This window comes from Macrosteles quadrilineatus, unplaced genomic scaffold (assembly GCF_028750875.1).
Source record: "Macrosteles quadrilineatus isolate MER2022 unplaced genomic scaffold, UCM_ALF_1.0 Scaffold_1__1_contigs__length_201487025, whole genome shotgun sequence".
In the NCBI taxonomy this organism is placed as follows: Eukaryota; Metazoa; Arthropoda; class Insecta; order Hemiptera; family Cicadellidae; genus Macrosteles; species Macrosteles quadrilineatus.
In genome coordinates this window covers 196,975,939-197,002,951 of record NW_026542594.1, presented here as the reverse complement: position 1 = coordinate 197,002,951, position 27,013 = coordinate 196,975,939, and the positions used below count along the sequence as shown (strand labels likewise).

At 34.4% G+C, this 27,013-nt stretch overlaps 2 protein-coding genes across 6 annotated transcripts in view; both read left to right on the top strand.

Annotated features, from left to right (window-relative positions):
• Window positions 1-1,386, top strand: part of LOC128993577 (extracellular matrix-binding protein ebh) — a 49,693-nt gene extending 48,307 nt beyond the window's left edge. For all 5 annotated transcript variants that reach the window (XM_054417575.1, XM_054417558.1, XM_054417590.1 and 2 more), the window contains one exon: window positions 786-1,386. In XM_054417575.1, the coding sequence (XP_054273550.1) occupies window positions 786-972 (187 nt within the window). In that variant the 3' untranslated portion in view covers window positions 973-1,386. The remainder of the gene's footprint in view (window positions 1-785) is intronic.
• A 4,837-nt stretch (window positions 1,387-6,223) lies between these two features.
• Window positions 6,224-27,013, top strand: part of LOC128993569 (mitogen-activated protein kinase kinase kinase 4) — a 53,923-nt gene continuing 33,133 nt past the window's right edge. The window contains exons 1-9 of the mRNA XM_054417544.1: window positions 6,224-6,479; window positions 18,055-18,192; window positions 18,835-18,935; window positions 21,812-21,972; window positions 22,832-23,047; window positions 23,532-23,692; window positions 24,753-24,838; window positions 25,755-25,954; window positions 26,500-26,603. Coding sequence (XP_054273519.1) covers window positions 6,412-6,479; window positions 18,055-18,192; window positions 18,835-18,935; window positions 21,812-21,972; window positions 22,832-23,047; window positions 23,532-23,692; window positions 24,753-24,838; window positions 25,755-25,954; window positions 26,500-26,603 — 1,235 coding nt within the window. The 5' untranslated portion in view covers window positions 6,224-6,411. The remainder of the gene's footprint in view (window positions 6,480-18,054; window positions 18,193-18,834; window positions 18,936-21,811; window positions 21,973-22,831; window positions 23,048-23,531; window positions 23,693-24,752; window positions 24,839-25,754; window positions 25,955-26,499; window positions 26,604-27,013) is intronic.

Genomic DNA, 27,013 nt, shown 5'->3' with positions numbered 1-27,013 from the left:
TGATCAAATGGCATGTTGAAAGCTTTAGCATCTGTTATTCCATGTCAAATATCTCAGTAACAAAGTTTAAGTACGAAAATACCATTTGTAATTATCTATATATTAATTTGAAACTGTTTTTCTTCTTCTCCACTAAATTGAGAGAACTCAATGGGGTGTAGAAACTCGGTTGGGGCGCGTCTAAAGAAAGGTCTTGGTCTGTAGATGAGCCATCAAAAGAGAAATGAGGTAAAATCCCTTGGGGCCATGACTCAGTGGCCTTTAAAATTTCATTCCCATCTTATTCTTATGGAAGAAAAACACCGAAGGGTTTTTTCACAGCTAATTTGAGAGAATGGCTGGGCGTAGAAAATTGGTAGGGGTTTAAAGAATGGTTTTGGCCTGTAGATGAGCCATCAAAAGAGAAACAAGGTAAATTCCCTTGGGGCTCTGCCCCAGAGGTCTTAAAAGTTCCCTTCCCAGATTTGTTATTATTTCTAAAACCTATTTATTACTCATTATACAAAGCTAAATGTTGAAGTTGTGATAATTTAACTCTAGTTTTCACAGTCAGATGAATTAGGCCAGGGTAAGCCTTAAAAGTGTATATTTTTCACTTTGTCTCTTATAATTTTTATATGTAATTATATTTAAGATGCTACTTACTTAATGACTAATTTATTCTTTCCATTTCCTTTATATATATAAATCCTTTATATTATATGTAAATCAATATTAGTTAATTTAAATAAAGAAATCACATTAAGTTTGACGACCTTTCTTTCTACATTGTCGTTTTGTTACAGAGCAAATCAGGAGTTGGATACGCTTCAGCGAAGTCATCAAGTCGAAATAGCCAAATTGAAAGCTATGCTGAAGAAATCCGATGTTCGTATAAAGTCTCTGGAAGAATCTCTCGACCAAAAAACAAAGGAGAACGCAGAGTTGACTGCAATATGCGACGAACTTATCAGCAAAGTCGGAGGAACTTAACTAACCTAACTACATTCCAAGCCAGCAGTGATCTAGTCTTAAAGAGAGCTTGTACTTAGTTTATTGCTTTCACTAATGATTTTCATACAAATGTTAACAGCTGGAATATAGTGACACCGTATTAATTTCCGTGCAATAACGTTGATATTGTCAGTCACTAATGTGGCCAATGTAATTCCTAACTTGTGTAAAAATGTTTTTTTTATATTGTACAAAGCTGCTGTGGTTTGGTGATGGGGTTTTCATTGAAAATGTGTCACTTTCGTATCTCAGTGCTGGCTATAACGTATTTTTGTAATGTACTGATCAGCGTACTTGTAATTTTGTAAAAAACTTACTTTACTAATATATATATTATGTTTTTATCAGTTATAGTTTTGAGTATTAGCTAAATTATATTAATCTTTTATATAATGATGTGTTTTAATTTCCTTTTTTGGTTTTAAGTGAATTTCTCCTAAAGGGAAAAAGCTAATATCTTATGTGCCATACCTTGTCTCAGGACCGATTTATTTTTTTTAAATTTGATGCCAAAGTTTTACTTGAACTTGTCAAAATCAAATGCCCGGTTTTCATTATAACTATTGTGTAGAGCTTAGAAAACAAATAATTTTGTATATTGAACCCATTGAAGCATTGTTGTAGAGTTAATGGTTTCAGAGAAAGCTACAAAAAACTACATTTTATATTCTTGTGTCGTAATGTTATGCCAATGTTAAGTTGGTGGCTCTGTAATTAGCTCTGGTGTAAAATCTAACATAAGTCAATGGGTCTCATTGCAAATAATTTGTTTTATTTTACAAGTGGCCATTATCAGTTATAATCTGTTTATATATTATAAGGGTGAACAACTTAAATGTGCCACCAATGGTATCTCAGAAACTAATAGACATTGAGAAGACATTAATGGGGAACTTAAACTATTTTCTTTGATAATAAAAATTATAAATTCCCCTTTTTCAAAAATGGCGGCCGACTTTAAAACTCCTTATATCCCCTTTTTGATGTGTTTACATTTAGGAAAAAGCTGCTTTTTCTGTACATTCTGCATCCTGTATCTCCTAAACGAGTAAGTTTAGAAAGGAAATGGAAAGAATAAATTAGTCATTAAGTAAGTAGCATCTTAAATTAAAAAAAAAACCCTAAATACAGGGCATTTTTTAAGAAATTTCAAAGTCAGTCACCATTTTAGAAAAAGTGGAAGTCATATTTTTAATGTTACAAGAAACTTATTGAAACTCCCCATTTAATGTTTTTTGTAAAATCTGATAGTTTCTGAGATACCAATGGTGTTCACCCTGTATACCTACTTAATATACAATAAGGGTTGTCTCTGTTAAATCCCTTTTCACCTGTCCTATGGTACATACCATATACAATATACTAGAGGTCTGCAGGTCAGACTTTTTTTGTTCGGGTCGGGTCAGGTCGTGCCAAAAATTATTAATTACCGGATTTTTTTTTCTTTTAACTCCTATCTGTGTTTATAATATTACTTGAAAATAAAATATGAAAAAAGAATGTATTTATGTACCCATTTCATGTTCATAACTTATTTACAGCTTAGGAGTTGCCTCAACTGCAAGAAAGAAGAAATTTTTTTTTATCAAGCCATTCTTTCCCATCTATATATAAATCCAAAAGTACCCATGAACTTTTTAGAAAACTACAAGTCACACCCCCATAAACCATGTACTTAAAATGTTCGTCATGACGAGAAACCTTGCGCAAAATTATCCATTATTTCATAAATTGCCCTATAAGGTCGTAATTGCTTTCCAAAGGGAACTTTCCATTTACCTAATGTTAAAAATACCTCAGCTGTTATTATTTGTTAGTATTACCATTACTGTATTCTGTTTTGTTTATTTCATCTTAACTTAACCAATCAATAGTTTTATTAATATTAATGTAGTAAAACGGGGTGGAGCCCGTGGGTAATAGCTAGTTTTCATAACTTGAAATATCTAAATAGCTATATTACAACAAGTTTTTAATGGAACTTGATATAAAAGAATCATAAACAAATAAATTAACCTTATCACAAGTTTAGGGCCTGTGGACTGGCTTCAAGACTTTACCAAATATACCAACCATGTATTCAGCAAAGCTGTAAGTGTGATATGTGAACACAATAATACGAGTTATAACAGACAAAAAGTTCCCGAATTAATTTCTGTAGACGTTTAGCGCGATCTAGTGGAAAATTTGTCTTGCAGCAGTTGGCATGACTCCTAGGGAGGGCATAAAGTTAGAAAGATCAAAAAAATACAATTTTTTTTAGTTGTTATTTAGTGGAATTTTAACAAAAATTATTTTTTTTAAATCCTTATAACTTTTAACTGATTAAGTAAGATGTTTAAAAAACGGATTGCAGCATTGTATTCAGCGTAAAAATCTAGTTTGAAACGATGGGTCACAACACTCACAACCCCACCTTTACACTTGAAAATAATTTGATGTGTCCCAAGATGGCGGCCAAATATTCATACGAAGTCAAAACGAAGTACTTTCTAGACCTACTACTCGCTCCTACTCAACAATGATCTGACGTGCTTGGGAGTTGAAATGTAGAAAAAAGTAGGGCACAACACAATAAAAAGAAGTTGATATAATATTCTTTTAAACTAAATGTCCCACGTGTCAGACTGGCTAAGAGGAAAAAACACTGGCTTATTATATTAAACTCACCCTGTATATTCACTCAAACTTTGAAGGTCAGCATTTTTCTTTGAATCCTTTGGTAATTTGTTTTCGTAATGCGTAATAGAATTTGTTAAAATAGTTTATGAGATTTCTAAATTCCTCGGTTAAAATGTCGAAAATTAGTTTATGAAGTACTAGCAGAGTACCCGTCCTTCGTACGGGGTTGGCATAAGTATAAAATGCTTATTGCAGTATTACTCAAGCTTTGCGTTTGCAGTGGGGGATCACAGTTTGATCAAATTATATTTTTTAAATTTACAGTATACTATATATAGTATTACACATCTACCATAGCCATAATGTTCTACCACTTCTCCTAAACAATAGAGAAAAATAAATTATCAAAAATTCACAATATATCACAAACTATTCATGAAATTAAAAACATAAACATAACTGTAAACAATCCTGCTTTGAGAGTTAGTTCTCATTGAGTATCGCAGTTTTTTGTTGCTGCTTAATGCTTAATTCAAACGAGAGGTCGTCCAGTGGTCGAAACTCGACCAAAAATATGTAATGTACTCACTTAACTATTTTCACCCCACACTGTAAATAAAACATGTGATTGGAGTTTCCTCCATTTGTTTTGATTTTCTGTTTATATTTCGTTGTTATTTCGTAACCAGCATAGCAACGCATAAGATCCATGTTAATTTTTTACAACTTTTAAACTTATTTTTTGTGCTTATCTTTGAGCCTATTTAAATTTATAAAGGGATTCTGCACACCTACAGGAAAATAGCTTTCCAACGGTATGCGTAGATTTTCCCTACGATGCACACGAGCTGAGAAAAAAGGTTTTAAAGAAACATGCTTGCCTATTAATATATAGACGAGAGGTCGTCCAGTGGTCGAAACTCGACCAAAAATATGTAATGTACTCACTTAACTATTTTCACCCCACACTGTAAATAAAACATGTGATTGGAGTTTCCTCCATTTGTTTTGATTTTCTGTTTATATTTCGTTGTTATTTCGTAACCAGCATAGCAACGCGTAAGATCCATGTTAATTTTTTACAACTTTTAAACTTATTTTTTGTGCTTATCTTTGAGCCTATTTAAATTTATAAAGGGATTCTGCACACCTACAGGAAAATAGCTTTCCAACGGTATGCGTAGATTTTCCCTACGATGCACACGAGCTGAGAAAAAAGGTTTTAAAGAAACATGCTTGCCTATTAATATATAGATAGATTAGCTGTTTTCGTATATGCAAAAAAATGATAGTGCTGCACCCTGTTGGTAAATCTTATAACTTTTTAATGTTTTTTGCATTTCATAGACCCAACTTTTTTAGTAGAAACAGCTGACTAAATTCTTAAATTCCTTTTAAATATGAATACTCATAAGGTTAACATGGGGAACTACAGAGCCAATGGGGCGGAACCCGAAAGGATTTTTATATGTTAATCGGGAATGTGAGCTATCATCATGCAAAATTTCAGCCCAATCCATGATTGAACTTCAAACAAACGAACAAACACACAAACTTTCACATTTATAATATTAAGATTTTGAAGGTGGTGGTACGGTATGAATATTGACTTTGGATATTGTGAGTTAATTTATCATCCTTCTATAAAAATTTGAAGCCTGTTTCAAGTTCAAGGGATTTCGAGTAGTGTACGGTAAAGTATTGTTGATAGTTCGGACAATCACCACTAGATATCGCTACCATCTAGGCAAACAGTGAAACAGTTCTCCTAGTCTCCGCTAGGTGTCACCACCATTGAGGCAAGCAACACAGTTCGCTTCTCTCCACTAGATGTCACTGAATACTCTATTCACGGTTGTTTATTTATTTAATTAAAAAAGTATACAAATTATAAACAAAATTGGCCTTTGCTTGAAAGATAATAATACCCATTGCATTTAAAATAATGCACATGATTTCAAATTAAAGTGATGGTACTTGACAAAGTCACGTTTGTATCTGTTGAATCTCGCAGTGATTATTCGGTTGCTCACACAAGACTACCTCACTAAGAGCTACCCACCGATTAACAATTATTGTCAATTATACACTTATCAATTATTTGAAAAGCCGAAAGTCGTCTCTTAAGACTGATGATTGGCTTATAAACATCACATATTATAATGAACTAGGTGAACCCGTGCGAATTCGCACGAATAATAAATTAGGATATTATAGCAACGTCGTTAGAAGTTGCGTCGGTTTATCGACGTTGGTCTTGAGCTCGATCGTTGGCTATATGCATGCTAAGGTCTTTTTGCTGTTCAGTATGAGTATTTTGCAGGACATACTCATATGTTTATATGAGTATACCTGTTGCGCTCACATACTGACACTGACAATCAGTATAGGAAACACTGATGGCGCATGTGTTGTTAATGGTTTGGTTTAACAACCAACAACCCAACTCCAAAGGTTCCCTCTGTCGCTCCGCTCTGTCACCAGTGTCACCTCATTCCTAATTTCGTTCCGTTAGTTCTTGGTTAGTTCCACTTCACCTCCACCTGTTCTGTTTTGTTAGTCCAAGTAAGTCCTTCCTTAGTCCTGTCAGCCAGCAGCAAGCAGCGGTGTTCGTTCGGTGTTGTTGTTGTTGTGCTGTTATCAATATCAGATTCTCAGGGGAGGGATTTGTTATGAACTGAGGGTAGTTGTCGGTATTTTGAATAACCATATAGTTAAATTTCCTACACTTAAATAGTTGTATGAAATATAATTATTTGACAAAAAATAATATTGCTGTAGTTTTATACAATTTTAATGGCTGACGAAGACTGGAAGAAAAGGTTAGGAATAGAAATAAATTTCTCTTCAGAAGATGATGATGAGTAAGTACTTTCTTTTTGTTGCTTTACTTAATTATTTTTAAATATTTATGTTTAATGTGTCATAGGCTACAATTTTTAATTTCAGTAAGGTATACAGCTACAAGAGTTAGTAGGCCTTGCCTGTTAAGATAAGACGATATAGGCTCAGGCCCAGTCTATACTTAAAATAACATTGTAGCCTAGCACATAGCCCTACACAGTTTTTTTTTTATCCAATAGGCTAATTATTTATTTTTACTTCTGGCGGCATTAAGATAAGTTGAGAAAAGTTTAAAGGATGGTAACTTAGAAACCTATCAGCAATGTTGCCAAATGGTGACAATAATAGTCTAATTAGGCTAGGTTTAGGATTATGCAGAGGCCTAACAAATTTAAAATGAACCATTTTGCTAAATTGCTTCTGGACCTCTTGTATAACTTAACCGTCCAACTGGCAAGCCTAGGGCAAATTCGGTGATTTGTTATAACTTAGTAGGCCTAACTTTTGCAGTAAAAAAGTTTTGCCATCAGAATACTTTAACTTCTGTAGTTTAACACGTTCGCTACATTAGTGACATATAAAAAAAGATTCCTTCCCCCATAGACCGGTGTCAATTGTGGGTGACGTTTCAAGTTGAGGATTTTTGCCAAGCACTGGATAGGCCCTAATCTGAACTCACTATGGACTGACGCCAACTATTGTTGATGCCAACATGCAGCACTTTATGGGTTGTTACAAATGTACAATTTATTTGATCTCAAAAAATTGGTTGTTAGTTAAGTTTAGTTGTAGGTAGATCTAATAGAATTACCCCTAAATAGCCTAAGCCTAGGCTATGTGAGTTTATGCTGAGGTTTCCATGTAGGTGATACGGTAACGGTATTTTAAATCTTTGGACTTGTGAAGTCAATTTTTAAAACCAAAGTTTATATCTGTAATTTACTAACTGTGTGGCGTCTCTAGCTTGTGAAGCTGATTTTTAAATCTGCTGTGCAAATAACGGCTGAACTTGTAAAACAATAACCTCAAGCTTTTAACCCCCCCCCCCCCCCAAAAAAACAAACATTGTATTCCTGACCAGCTGTTAATTAATATAGTTTAATATAATATAATTATATAATAATAATAGCTGTACCCGCGGGCTTTGCCCCGTTTAACTTCATAAGTATTCGCATGGCTCATTCACGTTCTGGTTGAAGTTCGTTCGCTACGCTCATTCACCTTTAGGTTGGAGCTAGTTCGCTGCGCTCACTTGCCTTCAGGTTAGCTCGTTCGCTACGCTAACTCGCCTCCAGGTTGAAGTTTGTTCGCTACGCTCACTCACCTTTTGGTTGGAAATTAGCTGTTGTCATAAATATAAAAAAAAAAAAAAATAGTAGGCCCTACTGCACCCTGTTGGTAATCCTTGTAACTTTTATGCTATTGAACATCATAGAACAGAACCAACTTGTTTAATTGAAACAGCTGTTAAGATTCATTAATTCCTTTCAAATATGAAAAATCATTAGGTTAACATGGGGAACTACAGAGCCACTGAGGCGGAGCCCGGAAGGATTTTTGAGATAAGAATATGCTTTAATGTTAATCAGGAATGTGAGCTATCATCATGCCAAATTTCAGCCCAATCCGTCCAGTAGTTTATGCGTGATTGAGAAACACACGCACAAACTCACAAACTTTCAGATTTATAATATTAGTAAGATAAGATCATATAATTAATTATATTACATATTGCCCATGGCAACTAAGGGACCTACAGTTTATAGTGGAATCCGAACCACTTTTTTGCCTCGGTATGAAGGAATTGGTCTAATTATCCAGATATTACTGCAGATTTTCGTAGTACTCACTAGTACGGACGTTAATCCACACCAGGGAGTATCGAATCCACAGTGCGATAAAATTTTGTTGTTGTGTAAAACTGTTTGCTTGTCCATAATGTCAAAATAAAATATATTTTATTACAACCAACAAATAATTAGTCAAACGGTGAATTTTAGAAATAAATGTTGAATATTTGTCTGTTAGCATAATAACTCAACTCAAGACAAAATCATCAAATTTTAATTAAATTTGGTACAAACGTGTAAACCTACGTTTATTTGTAAAAGTTCAGAAACCAGCATAGTCAGATCATGAGAAGAGGGTTTTATTGGGTGATGGTTAACTTTTTTTGTTTAGGCTATAGACACTTAAAAACATAAAGTTTATCAATTTATCTCATAAACCATGTTAGCCGATACTAGGGGTCACGAGGGTCTGCAGTTGGCGGCAGCCAATAGCAAGACTGGACTAGTGCGACGTTGCAACATCACCTGTTCACTACTTTTTGACATTAATTAAAATATACTAAACAGTATTTTCAAATCAGCTGGTGTTATTAGATTTTGCAAAACACTGCACTGTCCTCATTGGCTCCTTTGAAGTCCTTTGGTCCTTTGGTCCTTTGAGGTAAATAGGCTCCTCCCTCAACTGCAGACTTTCGTAGACCGTACTGTAATTTAGTAGCCTATTTTGAAGTGTTTTTGTACAGTTAGGCCTATCGGTAACGGTAAAAACTAAAAAAATGCAAATTTAAAATTCTTATGTTATTTTTATTAAAAATAAGTAAACTTATGTAGTTTGCCTGTTAATGAATATATTTTTAAATTTTATCAAACTAATCTGAATAAATCTTACATGTAGAAGGAAATATCAAAGTGAAAATATCAAAGTATTAAAGAAAAGAAAGTAGTCAATGCCTCTCTCCCTCTTAAAATCCACCTCTTGGACCTGTCTCTATTGGAAATTGTTGGAATAGTTGGAAATTTTGGGGCCTGTTCAGGCATTTTTCTTATAAATACCGGTATCATACTCTGCATTTCCACCAAAACCTTCAAATGAAATAATTTTTTTGTTGATAAAAAAGTTAAAACATAAGAAGAGGCATAGGGCCTAGTTGAATGTATAAATAATCCTGACCTTCTAAGGTTAAACATAATTCAATATTCTTGAAAATACACTAAGGCAATGTTATTGGCCGTGGAAGCGCCGAGTTCTATATTGGTTTGAGCAGTTTTCACGTGATATTTCCCATTAGTTTATGCAAATAAGCTGTCGATGAAGCTAAGTCATTCAAGCGTCCAATAAAATGTCAGTTTATTTTTAGACATGACTGACCTCAAACCACCCCGAGTCATAATTCTACTTGTTACCCTTTCTCATTTAATTCAAGCTTAATTACTTCGTCATTTAATCGGAGTGAAAAGTTATTAATAGGCTACAGTAAAAAACCTCACTAACCAGACAATTTATGGACCCACAGGGTCTTGAGTTTGGAGGTTGTCGAGTTATCCAAAACATTTATTTTTTAATGGGTTTTAATGAATGAATATTTAACAGACTAATTTTTACATATACATTTTACGTTAGTAGGCTATTTATACATATTGAGTAAACAATCTTTAAAGAAATGTTGAATATTTGACAAGTAAACCCTGAAAAGTAATAGTCAGACACAATAGTACACAATAGACACAATTAGTGAACACCAATGAATACACAATAGAACACAAATAGATTTTGATGAAATTTGGCTTGAAGGTTTAGGGCTGGATAAACTTGGGTTTGCGAAACCAGCAAGATCAGGTTATGGGAAGAGAGTATTATGACGAATATAAAATTTTCTAAATTTTTTTAAACTTTTACCCTTAAAACTTGAAATTGTTCAGTTTTTATTAAAGCCATCTTATAGAGCTTAAAAGAACAAATAATTTTGTATATTAAAGCGTCGTAAACATCAAACAACACAGAGAAAATTCTCCAAAAATATAAATTTAAGATTCTTGTTTGTTTTTGATCTTTTTTCTTATAGAGAAAAAGATAACTTTTGTAGTTTGCTTACTTATGGATGTATGTTGATCAAATTCATTTATTTAACCCTATACTATTAAAATTTAATTTTAAAACCCACTTTTTATCTTCCATGTTAAGCAGCAGCAAACCTAGGTACTTGTCAAGTCTAACGTTATTTAAATGAGGAAAAATATGTCTTGTTTATGGATATATTGAGCAAAAATCCTATCAGATAAATTGAAATTCACTTAGTCTGCAGGTTTGCTTCATAGCGTAGCTATTTTATTTTGCTGCTTCTGTATGAAAAATAAAGCAATCTGTTAATAGTTTGGAAGGCTAAATTTATAATATTTTGGTTTAGGAATAACATAAAAAAACTTGTGGGGAAACAATGAACTGCAGATTTGAACCCCAGAGATTCGCAGAATATGTTGACATAGTTCAGAACTGTGTAGAGCCAATGTTATCAGTCTCGTGTCCTCTTATCTCTAGGCAAAGCCTTGTGACACTCCAACACACACACAAAACCAGATCAGTTTACCCGTAAATAATTCAGTCAGTAAAAAAGTACAATGTGGCCAATTTAACCAATCTTAAATACACCTTATTTATATTTGGGTTTTTTTATGTCCCACTTTTATATCCTAGAACTTTAGGTTCTAACCCAGAACTTTACACTTTACTTCAGGTTACCAATTCGTATATACCAAGGAAAAATGTGGTTCGCATTCCACTATGAACTGTAGGTCCCTTAGTCGCCATTAGCTGTATGGGCTATTAATTAACAGCTGTGTCTAAGGAATATGTCGGCCTTAGTCACTAACAAGACTACAAGATCGCGCCACTCATCTCCATTCATACTTGGCTTAAAATACCTACTTTTTATGGTCGCCATTTCAAAGAACAGTATAAAGTAGTAAGTAAGTAAGTAGTCCGATTCAGATTCAGAAACATTTTATTCAAAATTTACAATATACAAATTTAAATGCAGAATGGCGTCAAACGAATACGCCGACAGAATGGCGTCCTAGAGGGTCGCGGCATTATCACATGGATAAAACCCATTGGTGATTGGTGGGATTTGAACACGGAACCTCACAACAAGGCACCAAAGCCCTGCATTCTACCACTAGACCAACTCGCTCCCCATTATCTTATACAGTAGAACTTTAATAATTGAGACGTAAAAATATTTAAACCGTCAGTAATCCAGATCCATCTCCAGTTAGAAATACAATTTAGTACCACCTTTATATCAAATTAAGGACTTAGCTGCAATAAACGAACCATGCCCCAGTTCAAAGGCCTAACACTTTTTAAACTCAAATATGTAGTGTCTGATGTTTTACTGTTGTTATAAACAAAACATGATAAAGTGAAAAAAAGGTTTTTGAATGTACAGTTTCTCTTTTAGATCCTTTATTGTGGCGCCAATAATAGAAAATATACAATTTAAAAAAGTTGTTTACTCGAATCCAGTGTACCCTACTGGACCTTTACAAGGTAATTTTGATAATCTGGATAGTTTGAAAATTCAGATGTGGTCCAGTCCTAATTCATGTGAATTATTGATGTTCTACTGTTCGTTCAAAACATATGGGTTTTTATATTTGACGATTCTAAATCAACTGCTTGACAGAATTCCATGATTCATTTGTTCAAAGAAAGATAATTTGTAAAGGAAGGGAATGTTGAAGCCATAATTTTTATTTTGTGTTTCTGTTTGCCAAAAATTTCCTTTTTTTAATTTCTAGTGGCCGATGCCATTTTAAGATTGGTTCAGTGCAATAACATAATGTTAATAGGTTTTGACAAATATACATAATTTACCTGTAATTTAGCTATGATTTGTTGAATTTAATTTTTTCAGCAACCAAAATCTCTGGTGGCTATTTAAAAATATCTTGACACTCTATCTTAACAAAAATTTGTTTGGAGAAGGTAACGGGAATTTGATTGATTTTATGAGTGATCAGGCTAGCAACAAGTTTAAATCTTAATTTACTTAAAATTAATATACATTGAACAACATTTCTATGAAATAGCTGCCAACCATTTACTTAGTATTGGCACAGTAATATTTTATTGCTGTGTATTTTTAGCGTTACAACCTAGTATGATGTCATTTCATATCATGGACACTTGTGTTGTAAATTGTCAATTATGATAAATCTATGAGTCTGCCTTTAGTGAGAGGTGGTTGTGGAGTTCTGTACTAATGGAGTCGTGATTAACACATATGTGTAGATAAGCAAGTTATCACATCACATCCGTGACATTTCTGATGACGAAAATTCACACTGATATCTGAAACCTCGCTATAATTACACATTAGGCTTCTGGTATACGTTACATGCTGTTTAGGAAAGTTGTCTCATTGGCTAAATTATCCATCGATATAAATCAACTGTAACATTGACTTTGATATAGAACTTTAGAGGTTCAAAACATATATAAATGTACTGCATGTTAAATAGTTAAAAAACTTAATTCTTGCATATAATACGTGAAAGCAATTTCTACGAAACACTACTATTCCGTTGATAATGGACGGATTTTTACAAACGATGTATCAAAATTAAGTTTTTTTTTTGTGTAGACGCCCCATTTCACCAATTCCTGTAATAAAAGTCCTCGGGCTTTGCCCCACAGGCCATCAAAATCCCAATGTATTTATTTTGAAGAAGATTTTGTTTACTTAACCAGACGAATAATTTGTATTAAATTAAGACAGCTGCTCTTAATTTAAGGAATAATAATAAGCTTCAAGAAATAATAATAATTTTAGGATAAACCAATGTAATTATCAAAGCACAGTTGTTAGCAGGGCCGGAACAAGGGGGGGGCAGAGGGGGCGGTTGCCCCGGGCGGCAGGGTTGAGGGGCGGCAAATTTCTGGTTGCAGAAAATTTGTTTAATACAGTTTGTAAAAGTTTTTAATGAGCCGAACGTCATAAGGAACGTCAATTAAGTAATTTCAAAACTGCATAAAGTAATACACAAACAATAATTTTACAATAGAAATCAATATAATATGCAACGGAGTAGAAAACACTGAGAGCCCTAATAGCATAGTTAGCAGCACAGCAAAGTTTGTTTACAATTTCAGCTGATCGCCATCCCATTCAAGGCGCCATGCCGCCCTGCCTCACTGCCGTGGTTCGTTATAGAGGTTAGGTTTGCAGGATTTTCGCTAAGTCGAGGTTCAGAACCAGCGTCGATCAATATAGGTCGGGACTTGACCTCATTAAAATACAGTACAATTAAAGTAGCATGGGCTACAATAAGTGTTTACATTGTACAGTAGAACCTAAATCCGGCATAATAAAGGGGAGGGATCTTGAATATTGCGCAATCATGACAATGGCATTGACCTTGGTACAGGTTAAAAACTATAAGTTTAAAATCACAGCTTGTTCTAACCCTCCTAAAACCTAGCCAAACACTGTATTGCGTAGTCATAAATTATGTAAAGAACAAAACAAAACAGTAGAAAGTTTTGTAAGCTACTGCTCGCGATAGGCCGGTAGGCTACTTACAGTACAGTACTGATTTATCACAACAGAGGAATGTCAATAATAATCATTAACTATAGCATTGGTGTTGCTAATGCTAGTTGAAACAAATCGTATTGAAAACAATAAATTATTAGATAAGTCATTATAAAAGTGTATAATCATAGCCAACTTAAGGACCCAAACAGCACACTTTATCCCAGGGACATCCCATAGTAGTCCCATATGTCCTGAGAATGTCTCGGGATATGTGCGCTATCCTCAGGATATCCCGCAAAATCCCGGGACGAGTACGAAATCCACAGGATATCCTACAATATACCGTAATGTCCCGGGATTTGTAAGTTAACCACAGGATATCCTGTAAAGTCCCGGGATATGTACGAATGCCATAGGATATCCCAGAATGTCCCATGACATCCCGGGACATGTACAAAATCCACTGGATATCCTGTAATGTCCCGTAATGTCCCGGTAACAAACTGAAGAAAAAAAATACTACCACTGATGAAATGTACAGTATATCTAAATTTAAATGTTCAACAAGGCCAATATATAATAATTTGTTTTTTTCACTAGTGCTTTCAGAAACTTGGTTTCCATCTTCAGGCTGTGTTTACACTAGTACAAAAAGTAAATATTTACTTAATAAATTAATTTTAAACAAAGTTAAAACAGATTATTTAAAGGATATTGGAAAAATAAAAAATAATATTAGAAAAATTAATCTTTTGAATTTTGGATATGTTACAGTGTTGTTCTTGATGTAATTATTTTCAGTAATTCCGAATTTATAATTGGGCCGTCTTCATTATTTAACAAATAATTTTGGTCTGTTTTTTTCTAAAAATAAGATCCCCACGCATTAAGATGTTGAGGTTTTATAATTTATTTTAAAAGTTTAAGGTTTCCCAGATTGAAAATATGTCTTGTTAATACTATGGCTAGCAAGGGTTGACTTTACTTTACTGACATATTACTACCACTGAGTTCAGGAAAACTAGAGTTCTATCATAGTTGTGTGGAATGTGAATTTAATTCTAACTTTAAATTAATAAAACAACAAAAAACTAATTTTAATCATATAACAATCAATTATTACAGTGCTAATCTAATGGTGATTAAATAATCTATATTCAAATACCAGTATCCTCTCCAACTACCAGAAAAACAATTCAACTACTTGAGGTCTAAACAGATCATACACAGAACATAACCATCATACACACAGAACAACACACACACAGAACAGAATCATATATAGCCTATACTGTAGTATCAAAAATATTTTAAGTATTGCGACCATTGCAACTGTCGGCTACTCTTTAACCACTTGAAAACACCCATGATCAACAAGCGCAGATAGCTCAGGAGGTAAGGTAAGAGGCTCACAAGGCGAAGGTACCAGGTTCGAAACCCGTCTGGGCCAAAAACTTTTTTCTCGTTTTTTTCTTCAAAATGTTTTGTTTATTAACTATTTAATCAATTTACTAAACTTATAATTAAGCTTTTCATACTAAATCTATATTATTTTGTGTTTTTTATGTTCAGGCCCAGACCACACATTATCCCAGGGACATCCCATAGTAGTCCCATATGTCCTGAGAATGTCCTGAGGACTACCCTGGGATGACCTCGGATGTCCCACGGATATGCGTGTGAGCTTATCCGTAGGACATCCCCGGGCGGGGACATTAGGCATTCCTGTGGATATCCTGTGATATCCCAAGTTGACCATAGGACCACTATGGGATATCTTGCACATCCTGTCGCAATATCCGTGGGATGTCCTTAGGAGAAAGTGTGCTGTCTGGGGATAGTAAAAATACTCGTAAAAGGAATGTTAAAATAGCGATGTTGTTATTCAATATTCATTCTCTTTGGTTTTGTTTTTATATTCTTTCTTATGGTTTTCTTTATCAAAAAAATTGTACAATTCACCATAGTTATCCCATATCGCCCAATCACAGCTTACTAAACATTACGTCGTCATCAGTCCTCAGTGAATGAAATCAGTTCTCAGTTGCAACATAGCGCGCGCAGAGACAGCAGACAAAGATGTAAAACGGAGCAGACGAATGTTAGCGCAAGCGATGACGTGACCTTTCCATTTCATTTGATAAAGAAACAGATTTTCCCAAAACAATAATTGGGTGGGGGATTTGTTATATCGAGGGAAAGACGTAGACAATTCGTTATGCAGAGGTTAAATTCGCAATGTAGAGGTTCTGACAATGATAAATTTGTTATATTGAGGTGTCTTATTTTAGCCGAAATCACGACAAATTCGTTAAATCAAGGTCGTTGTTATAGTTTGTTCGTTATGTAGAGGTAAAATATACATTGTGTCTTATGGAGAGTTCTAGGGGATTAAAAAAAATTCGTTATATCAAGGAATTCGTTATATCTACCTATTCCACTTTACTTATTCCATTTTTGTTTAATTTGTGAGGGATTTTTTGTTGTGGGTGAAGGGGGGGGGAGGGGCGGCAAATTTTAGTTTGCCCCCACTCAAAAATTGTCTAGATCCGGCCCTGGTTGTTAGTTCTTTTGAGTTAGGAATAAGACTGTTCAATATGTTACCACCTCGCCTTAAAAGTTTAGAACCTGTATGTCTTAAGAAACAGTTGAAATGTATTTTGTTGCAGCTTAGTGTATATTCTTTGAATGAATTCATTGATAATTGTAAATCAATGGACTGATGCATTTGATTTGTAAATAATTTGTTGTAAAGTACCTATTTTTGACGTTGTCATACATTGTAAATGTGTTGCGGCAATAAATGATTTGACTTTTTGACTTTTGGCTCATAGTAAACACACAAAACCGTTACACACAAGAGCGTTCGTTTTCAGACTGAGTTCGTTTTCACTTTCGATAACTGGAGCAGAGTGATTGATTACATTATCTTTGAGTTGACTCTTTTAAGTTATCAGAAATTATGACCACGACTATAATTAGTTTTGAAATAACGCCTGTAATACTTTGCAATTGGTCGAATTCGAGCAATAGGTGCACTAGGCTATTTTATTAGTCGGTGTTGACCATCAATGTATCAGCATGTACCATCGATTTACCAAGAATTTCGTCGTAAAATTTAATAGTATTGTTTTATGTGTGTTTTTCGTGTGCTTCAGATAATTAACATACCGTAAATGTTCTAGACACAGTTTTAAACTTGCAAAAATCACACTAAATGTTTTAATCGATCATAATTGATTTTGAGTTGTAATTTATGAGTTTGCTGCTACAATTTATTACAAAATCCAATAATTGGTACCTTTATCTCAATGTAAATAGTTCATTAGTTTCCAACAAAACTCTGATCCATTTCAAGATGGTTTTGAATTCTATATTCATTCAGCTTTTCAATAAAACAGACAAAATAATCAATTTCTTGCTGTAGAGTTTATAAGTTTTAATTCAAACAAATGCAAATTCAAGTGCAGAAAAAATCTATTGTTAATCCAGATGATAAGCTTCCTCGGTCTCAAATATTTTTTTACTCTAGGTATTCGGGTGATGACTGTATCATTTAATAAGCTAAATAAGCTAGTTTAGCTTTTTCAATGATGCGGTCTTCACCTAATGAGGTTGTCCAAAAGCTTAATGTTTTTGAAAATATCAACGTAACTAAAATATTGGACACCTAAATATCAATGTAAAAACATCGAAGACCCAAGATCCATGGTTGTACAAAACATCAATGTTGGTTGAAAATATCAACGTAACTAAATCATTGGACACCTACCATCAATGTAAAAACCATCGAATATATATCCATGGTTGTCCAACACATCAATGTTTGTTGAAAATATCAATATTCTAAAACATCGGACACCTACCATCAATGTAAAAACTATCTAATATATATCCATGGTTGTCCAAAACATCAATGTTGGTTAAAAATATCAATATACTAAAACATCGGACACCTACCATCAATGTAAAAACTATCTAATATGTATCCATGGTTGTCCAAAACATCAATGTTGGTTGAAAATATCAACCTAACTAAAACATTGAAAACCTAACCATCAATGTAAAAACATCGATGATGCAAGATCCATGGTTGTCCAAAACACCAATGTCAGTTGAAAATATCAATATGCTAAAACATTGGTCACCTACCGTCGATGTAAAAAACATCGAATATCAATAGAAAAACGTCGATGTTTCCAAACACATCTGTTATCGACGCTCGGTAAGAAGCAGTGTCTCCACCAATAGCTGACTATTCGTGACAGTTCTAGGCCGAAATATGACGACTCCCCGCTCAGTCCCGGGGTGGACGACCTGCTGATGGACTACGACCATCTCGGCAGCACGCCTCCACGCACCAGGATACGCATCAAGGACAAGAGCAGACGGGAGAACTACCAGAGGTTGATAACCAACATGTTTACAAACTAATAGATAAAACATACTCGCTTAGTAGATTTCTTTATGGAACAGCTGAAGACAATTTTATTGTTAGTTCTGTACGGTGCTGTGTTTTGTAGAGGTTCTGTAGAGGTTGTGTTTTGTTTACAATTCGTTTCTTATTATTTCAGTCATTTAAAACCTCGTTTAACCAAATAATACGATCTAATCATAAACAATAACTCGTCGCCTAGTTAGCCTATAACAAAACAGTAAAGCACAAATCAAGAAATTAACCCTAAAATCATAGAAACAAAGTTTTGTTGACACTAGCGTCCATTGTCACCGGACATGAACTAGACACGGAAAACAAGCTTCAAAATTTACAATGGGATGAGAAGTCTATTTGCGTTGGTTAGTCTATGCTAATATGTTATTGTTTGTGCATAATTTTAACGTCACATCTCAATATTATATTATCGTATTATAATATCTAACGTAACAGCTAGCTCCTAAAGCAGCATGTAGGCTACATTTTTATTTCTATTTATTTTAGGTTCTATGAATTTTTCATGTTCTTATTAGTATCACAAAAAGATAAATGTGATTAATAAATTTTGTAAATTTTTATTGATTGATTCTAAACAAGTTTACTTGCTTTTCAGGGAAACAAAATCTAGTCCACGATTGATTTATGGAGGCAGAAGTTCGTCAGAGAAAAACATCTATAACAGAACTCCATCCTCCAATAGTTTTGAAGATGAAGGTACAGTGTGTATTAAATATTCTAGCCAGTTTTACTAAGGCCTACAGAAACTTACATAAGATAATATCAAAACTAAGTTCCATAAACTGGAGTTTAGTAGGCTCTAGGGACGATGAAATCAAATTAGGTTATAGCGGGTAGCTAAAAGAATTGGTCTCGTGACTTGATGTTCGTGATCAAACTTTTGTCGTAACAGAACTTACCTAATACGTCGATTATTTTATCAATGGCAGTTATGAAATATTTTTAAAATGATTGTTTTTTATTAATTGAAGGAAAAGTACCCACTTAAGAATTTCCTGAAGTAAGATCATAAAATAAACGTCTGCGAATGTGATGTACTGAACTCAGGTTTCACCATTGGTTTTTGTAAAATCAGATGATTGTTTTCATGTTTGTCTCATGCCTGGTTGGATTTGAGTTTTTTTATTAATCTTGTTCTTAGATGTTTGATTGATAATTTTAACCCCAAATAAATACTGATAAAATCACATGGTGATGAATAAGCCGTAGCCTGAGCAGGAATTTAACATCATGCTGAGACAGGACAGAAAAATTTACAACTTGTTGGCATGGGTCTAAAACAATCAGGGTTATGTACAGTATGTCAGGTAAATGTACAAAATATTGGGGAAGGCCAGAGAAATAAACATGTCAGGGAAAATATTTAGGAAAAGTCAGAAAAATATTCAATATGTCAGAGGAATGCACAAAATGACGGGAAGTTAAGGGAAATAAACTAAATTTTGGGTAAGGCAAGGGAAAGTCAGAAAATTTACTATAGACCAGGGAAATTATAACCAGTTAAGGACAAGTCATGGAAAATTTGGGTAATTTACAAGTTTACAAAATTTTAGGGGAAATTACTGAAATTTGTAGCATGTTAGGGTAAGCGAGAGAAAGTCAAGAAAATTTATATTAAATCAGCGAGATTAACTATATGTAAGGGAAGGCCAGGGAAGTGAAAATATATTAGGGAACCTCATAACATTTCAGGGCAAATTGGGGAATTTTGGAACATTTTAGGGCAGGCCAGGGAAATAAACACCATGTAGATGAAGGGGAAAAATACAGTAAATGAGGAAAATTCAATAGGTTATGGAAGGTCAGGTAAAGTTCTCTACAGGGTAATTTACAATATTTCTGGGAAAATTACTTAAATTTACATGTTAGGGAAAATCATTGAAAATGAAGAACATTTACAGTATTTCGGGGAAATTAACAAAATGCAGGGGAAGACCAAGCAAATACACAACACATGTCAGGGAAGTTATAACAAGTTAGGGATGGTTAATTTAATTTCAGGGGAAGTTAAGGTAATTTTTAACATGCCAGGGCAGGTAAGGGAAAGTCAGTAAAACTTACAATATGTCAAGGAAATTTACAAAATGTATGAGGTCAGATAAATCTATAGGTAACATTTCAGGGTAGGTCAGAAGAATTAACGAAATTACAATATATCAAAGAATTGAACTAAATGTCAAGAAAGGTCAGGTGAAATAAAGGAAATCAAATGAGGTATTTTTGTAAACCCCTGTACCAGTAACGTGGCCTAGAGTAGCACCAGTAGCCTTGACTTTAGCAAAGTTGCCTCAGGTTACAGTTGTCCAGTCATGTCTTCAGACGATGTTTGTCCGTGCTAATGGACGGTGCAAATACAAAGCCAGACGTAAACAAATCTTCTTTCTTTACACTACGTTCAGTGTTTGTTATGGTAATTTGTAATTTGTGTTATGAAGAAAATATTTTTGTTCAAGATTTAGTTTTTAGTTTCTTAACTATATATATATTTTTGTCTAAAACAGTATCCCTTCCAAACGAATTAGGGTGAATTGCATTAAATGACCTGAAAAGAAAAACTTAAAATATATTATGGAAACTTTTTGAAATTTTTACTAGAGAAATATTGTTATAGGTAAAAGTAATGTGATTTATAAGGCAATCTATTTCGGTAAGTAATAAGGGCTAGCATTGATTTCCCCCATTCCCCCAGGGGTATGATGGATGGCTAGCTTGTGTGCCTTTGTTGAATATCTCCGTCTTCGTCTTACGTCAGTGTAGAATATGTTCTGGGTGTGCTGTGGTCAAAGTAAGTTGTACTTTGGGGGTTTCCATTAATCATTTGAATTAGTTATCATTTATATTTAGTATTTGAAATGTTTATTTAATGTACTGTTATTTTATTTGTATCTGTAAACGCTTGTAATTTCGTAACTAGTTTTTTAAATTTGAATTGACTCTCTAGAAACCCAAACAATTAGCTTGGACTTCTTGTTAATGATTTTCTAAATTTTGTTAGGTAAAATGTTAATCTATCTTAATACTGTATGTCATTTAAATAGGACCACACAATAGAAAAATATGTTATTGTAACCTTTTCTTCATTGTATCCTTGAATTCATAACTATCATCGTAGATGAAAATATTGCATATTTGATTTATGAATCATATAATTGCCCATATACTATTGACTGAATTTTCTTTCTTTTTCTTTATTTATTATTCGTAGAGAATAGTCCATTGTCATATTTGAATGATAAAACACTATTTATGGTTTATTTTTCTTTATCTGAAAAGGTGAATCTGATTAACATGGTTTGTTTACTGAATTTTTCATTTATGGCACAAACCCTAACATTATTGTTAGAAATATGTTAGATATTACCAGTCTTTTGGACTGTGACACCTGACAATGTTACAAATATCTGTATTGTGAATTATATTGTGAATGCTTTTGCAGAGGATGTTTCAGATGAGATAATTAGCCTAATGTTAACTAAGAAACTCCTCCGACAACGTAATTAATTTCCAATTTAATATGTGTACTTATTTGTTTGCATGCAGTATGGAATATCATTTTAGCATATTGTTTACAGCGGATAGTCCCATAGAACGTCGGCCGAGCTACAACAAACGGACGATGCAGCGACTACGAGGCTCGGAGAGAGATCTCAAGCTGGATCTGAGCGACATTCGGACTCCAGCGGCGCCTAGAGATGATAGGGCGGAGAGTTTACCTCCACAGTCTGCGTTTAAGGTACCAACATAAACACCTTGTAGTAGATAGGCCATATACCTTATACCTTTGACTATCTATAGAAGATGACATACTATCCCCATACTAGGGATGGGCGACAAAAAAATAATAGTTAAAATATCAGGGTTTCCAACAAATAACTGTTTTTGTAGTATTAGGTTACTGATAGAACCCTGCTATTTTAATAACGGTTTCAGTAGATTTGCCAACGCCAGCTGCTACATTGCCGCTGTAACCCAGGGCCGGCACTGGACGAGCCAAGTTTCACCAATAACAGTCCGAGCAGTTATTGTAAAACTAATACTGTGTAAATTATATTAAGGTGAAATGGAAAATGTAGGTTTCATAACAAAATCATTAGAATAACAGTCAACATGATAACATGCAGAGAAATAACTGTGCTCCGGTAACGCCAGGGAAATAACAGTCACCTCAGTAACAGCGGAGGAATAACAATTTAGCTCGGCAATGGTAAGTCCTTGCTTCATTCCGGACTGACTGACATCGGCCTGTATTGGGTTATTAAAATGACTGGTTACGATAACCTAGTATACATAGAGTATATTTAAAGTGTATATAAAGTGTTTATTCAGTGTTCTAAACATCCCTTTATCATTCTAATTGCAATCATGCATAATCATTTTTCATGCTCATTTCTTAAACAACACAATAATCCAATAGTAAGCAAGCTCTATTATTTTTCTTGCATCATATTTCTTTTATTATTTATGATTTTAGTTGTTTTTCAAACTGATGACTTATGAGTTTTTTTTTTTAGTTTTGTTTGCTCATTATTTGCTGTGCTTTATTTTTTAATTCATCTCATGACCTCATGCCCTGTGCGGCTGGTGTGCTGCAGATTTTCGGATTGCAGGTTGAGTCATGCAACCGGTTCATGAGCTTGTCCAGCAAACCGGTTTCGTCGCGCCAGTGTCGTCCGTCGTCCCAGGCCACTGTCGCGCAGAGTATTGATGAGTGTAACCAGAGTCGAGTGGAGTTCTACCAGACGTTCTCCATGCTTATCAAGATGGGCAACCCAGAACGTCAGGGCGACGTGACTAGCTGTAGACGTCAGGTTAGTTTCAACGAGTAAACCTTGTAGACCGAAGGTGAAGGTGTAGAAAAATTATGTTTGGAACTAATTGTATGTCTTAGATGGACTTGGGAACTACATAGAGCTTATGTTTTAAAATGACACACATTCATGTTAGATTCGTATCGGATTAATAAGATTTGTATGATGCTGACTCACCAGAATGTATATTTCTAGGCGAAGATCAGTGAAGGATTAGTAGTATTAATTGTATGAGATAATAGCTAATATTACTGGTTAAGATCAGTGTTACTTATTCAAGGCCATAATCAAAAGATGAATAAAGCAGCTCTTCCAATTTCAGATCATTAAACAGCCAACTGTTGTTCTGTTTATTAAATTAGATATTAGATCAAGTTATAACTTCAATAAATTTTAATAGGCATACAATAAACAGTGTACAATATATGTGGTTTTTCACCCGTCGATTGAAATAAGTTTTTTAGTAAATGTTGACTGTGTGCAGCTCAGTAGAGAGGAACACTTGTGGCAGAATGAGTTAAAAGACCTGATCTGGCTGGAGCTGCAGGCCTGGCACGCCGACCGCACACCTCAACAACAGGACCAATACCTGTGCGAGGCTAGGGAGGGGGTACAGTCACTACTGCTGGATATTATCAATTACAAGTAAGCGCATCTTTTCATCCATAATTATTTTGTTGTGGAATACTGCAATACCACTTCCCCTTGGAGGTGTGTCCGTTTGCTAAACCAAACTATTGATACCATGTGTAAGGTAGGGGTCTACGGCTCCTCGATATTTTTAGGTCGGTCAAGCCAACAGTTGGGCCGAGAGATCATTACGGATTGGAAATAATTTTCAGACCATACTTGGGTCGGGTCGAGCCGTGCTGAGCTTGTTTGCGATTGGAGAAAGTGTCTGCAAAGATGTGCGATCAAAAGTTTTCAATTTTGCTGCAATTCTGTGTGATGTTCTTCGGTTTGCAAATGATGATATCGCATCGACCATAGAAGATGGCCAAGAGTTTGCCGAGACCATTTAAGACGTTTACAATTTCACTGCGACCCCTGAACATGTTTATGATTCCACTTTGACTGCGGAAGGCGTTCTGGACTGGACTTCAACAAGCCCTCTAATGATGTTCACGATTATGCTGTAATGCGGAAAACTGTATTGATTTTGCCGTGTTATGAAAACGTTCACGATTTTGTCATGTCTGCGGAAGACGTTCACAATTTCACCATAACTGAAGAAGATATTCACCATTTTGTTGTGATCACACTATGTTCACTAGCCTATTTCACCGAGATCATGTATAATATTATGTATAAACAGAGTGATTTTATTATTACAGTAAAACCTCAACAACAAGACTCTCATTTATATTATTAAATAAGGCTTATTATCAAGGTTGACTTCTTATCTAGGTTTGCAATAACATGTGGGGTTAAAAAAATTCAATGGGATTTGAAGATTACTCTTGCCATCAAGAGTGACTTGCCATGGAGGTTCCACTCTAATATTTAAAAAATTCAATGTTTTCTAAATCAACCCAATTTTTGCCCTCACGTCGAACCAAAACTATTTATAAGACCCAAAGTAAAAAATTCTGCCTTGCAAAAAGTACAGTATTGCCTTCTTGACTAGGAGTCTCTAGTCCAGAGGGTAATACATTTTTAAATTGACCATACACTATAATGTAAGCCATTCTATTTTGATTTTCAGATTTAGAAGACGATCTGATCCAACTCTAAGCAACGACAGTGGAATCCACATCCCTGCTCAGGTCACCTGCTCGGGACAGTGCATAGGTTTGTACTTATTTATGTGTAGTGTTTATGTAGACGAGTGATTAAAAATGTATGAAAACAATACAAAAATAAATACCAGATTGATGTAATTAATATTATGGTAAATAAATATTGTAGCTATAACTATGTTAAATGTAAAATGTTTGACGATAACAGGGCTCTAACAAAAAGTCGTAATGATGATTGCAAACAAGGACCTGAAAGTGTCACACATGAGACGAAAATTAGTCCTTGTCACAGTGTCCCTATGACAAGTCATTGTAACCTTGAATGTGGCCCTGAGGCTTTGAAATGAATTAGGACCACAAAACATCGCCTGTCAGATTCGTAATCATCAGTCGGAGTCTACGGCCAATTAATTTATGAATTGTCTGCTATTGTAGATAAGAGCTAGTAATTTTTCTTTGTGATTAAAAATATGAAACAAAGAAACTATACCTATTGTTACCAACCTTTTTTGCTGAGGTTTGTTTCATCTTGGAGCCTCTTAAAAATAATATTTCTTTTGATTTTAAAATTTAAATTTTGCATCTTGAGTCAGTGATAAACTAATATTTCATGTATGAATTACTTTTGAAACATTTCTAAAACAAAATAAGAAAGTGGGTACTAATCCATACAGTAATAATACAGTACAGTGGGTAGCATCATGTGTTTTCTTTTTTGAAATATTTTTTTATGGTGATTTTCTTTTAAAATACACAAAACAACCAAATTAACCCAAAAGATTTTGATTTAAATTTAGTATGTTATGATGGTTCTTTCAACTGTAAACGAAATGGTGTTTAAAGTTCAAAAGTTATTAAGATTTTTGTGATTTTACCTATAAAATATCGTAGTTACTCCTACCACTTGACAATAAGAAGTTTTGACTAGGGAGAAAGTGTGTTTGCTGAGTTTTATTTACAATTTTCAGGAGAAGACGATGAAGGCAACTGCTGCACATGCCTGTCCATGTTCTGTCCTGTGTGTATGCAGCAACAGAACGAGGCGTTGCGGGAGGTGGAGGCTCTCATGGCTAGACTGCAAGCTGCCGAGGCTCTGTTCCCGTCCAGCAAAGCATTCGCAGCTCACTATCCGTTGTACATGAGCGACAGGTTTATAGCCCGCATCAAGGTAATCGAGAGTTTTGAATCGTAGTTACAACGTCATTTTCTCTGACGATGTTAGACAGAACAGTAATGGTAAAAACCTTTAAAGCTGCTATAAGGCAATGTATAAACTTGACTTTTATCTTTGACTATTGATAAATAGAACCAAACTTTCCATACCATGTTTAAGTTTTCTCCGGTTTTTAAATCAAAGTGGTCGAGGTAAAGTTAGCCACTGACAGATTGCGCTGATTTAGATTAATAATTTAAATTTCTGTTGAAAAAGCAGATGTCTACTTCAGTATATTAAAGTAAAATGTTTTGTCGAAGATCGTCAAAGTTAAACAAATTTTTAAAGACAACACCAAACATTGACTAATGTGCATTTTAAAATCATCTACACTGCTGTTGAGCATAATGAATAATCAGTTTGACACCATTAAGGCCTACCTACGTAGTTTATATTTAATACTTACAACCCTTAGTTAAATCTTAGCCAAACAATTTGCAATCACTATTTCTTGTTTGTTTAGATATCTTAAAGTTTGTCTTGTAATCTGTTGTTTTCAGGCCATGTGTGTGTGGTACAATATGACCAAGCATCACAGGCTCAAACTGCTCATACTGGGCAAACATCTGTTGGCTCATGCCGAGAAGAACCAATGTGCCTCAGAGTAAGTAAAATATATTATACAGTTTACATTAAATACCTATACGCAATGTGTGGTTGTTAAACTTCTATACATACAGCAAAATCCAGAATAAGTGTTTGTTAGCTTTATACTTGCTAGAAGTATTGCTTGAAAAGATAAAGAGCGAGCTAGTCTAGTTGTAGAGTACAGGGCTTCGGTCCTTTGATGTCTCGGGTTCAAATCCTACCAATCACCAATTGATTTTATCCATGTGATAATGATGCTACCCTCTAGGTCTAGCTTTAAGTAATGTGTATAATGGGCCCAGGCTAGAGCATAGCTTCCCAGGATGTAAAAGTCGGACATAAGACTTAAAAAAGACTTTTAAAATTTTACAAAAAAAACTGTTACATAATTTACAGTTACAGTTGGGTATGTGAGCAGCTGTGCTA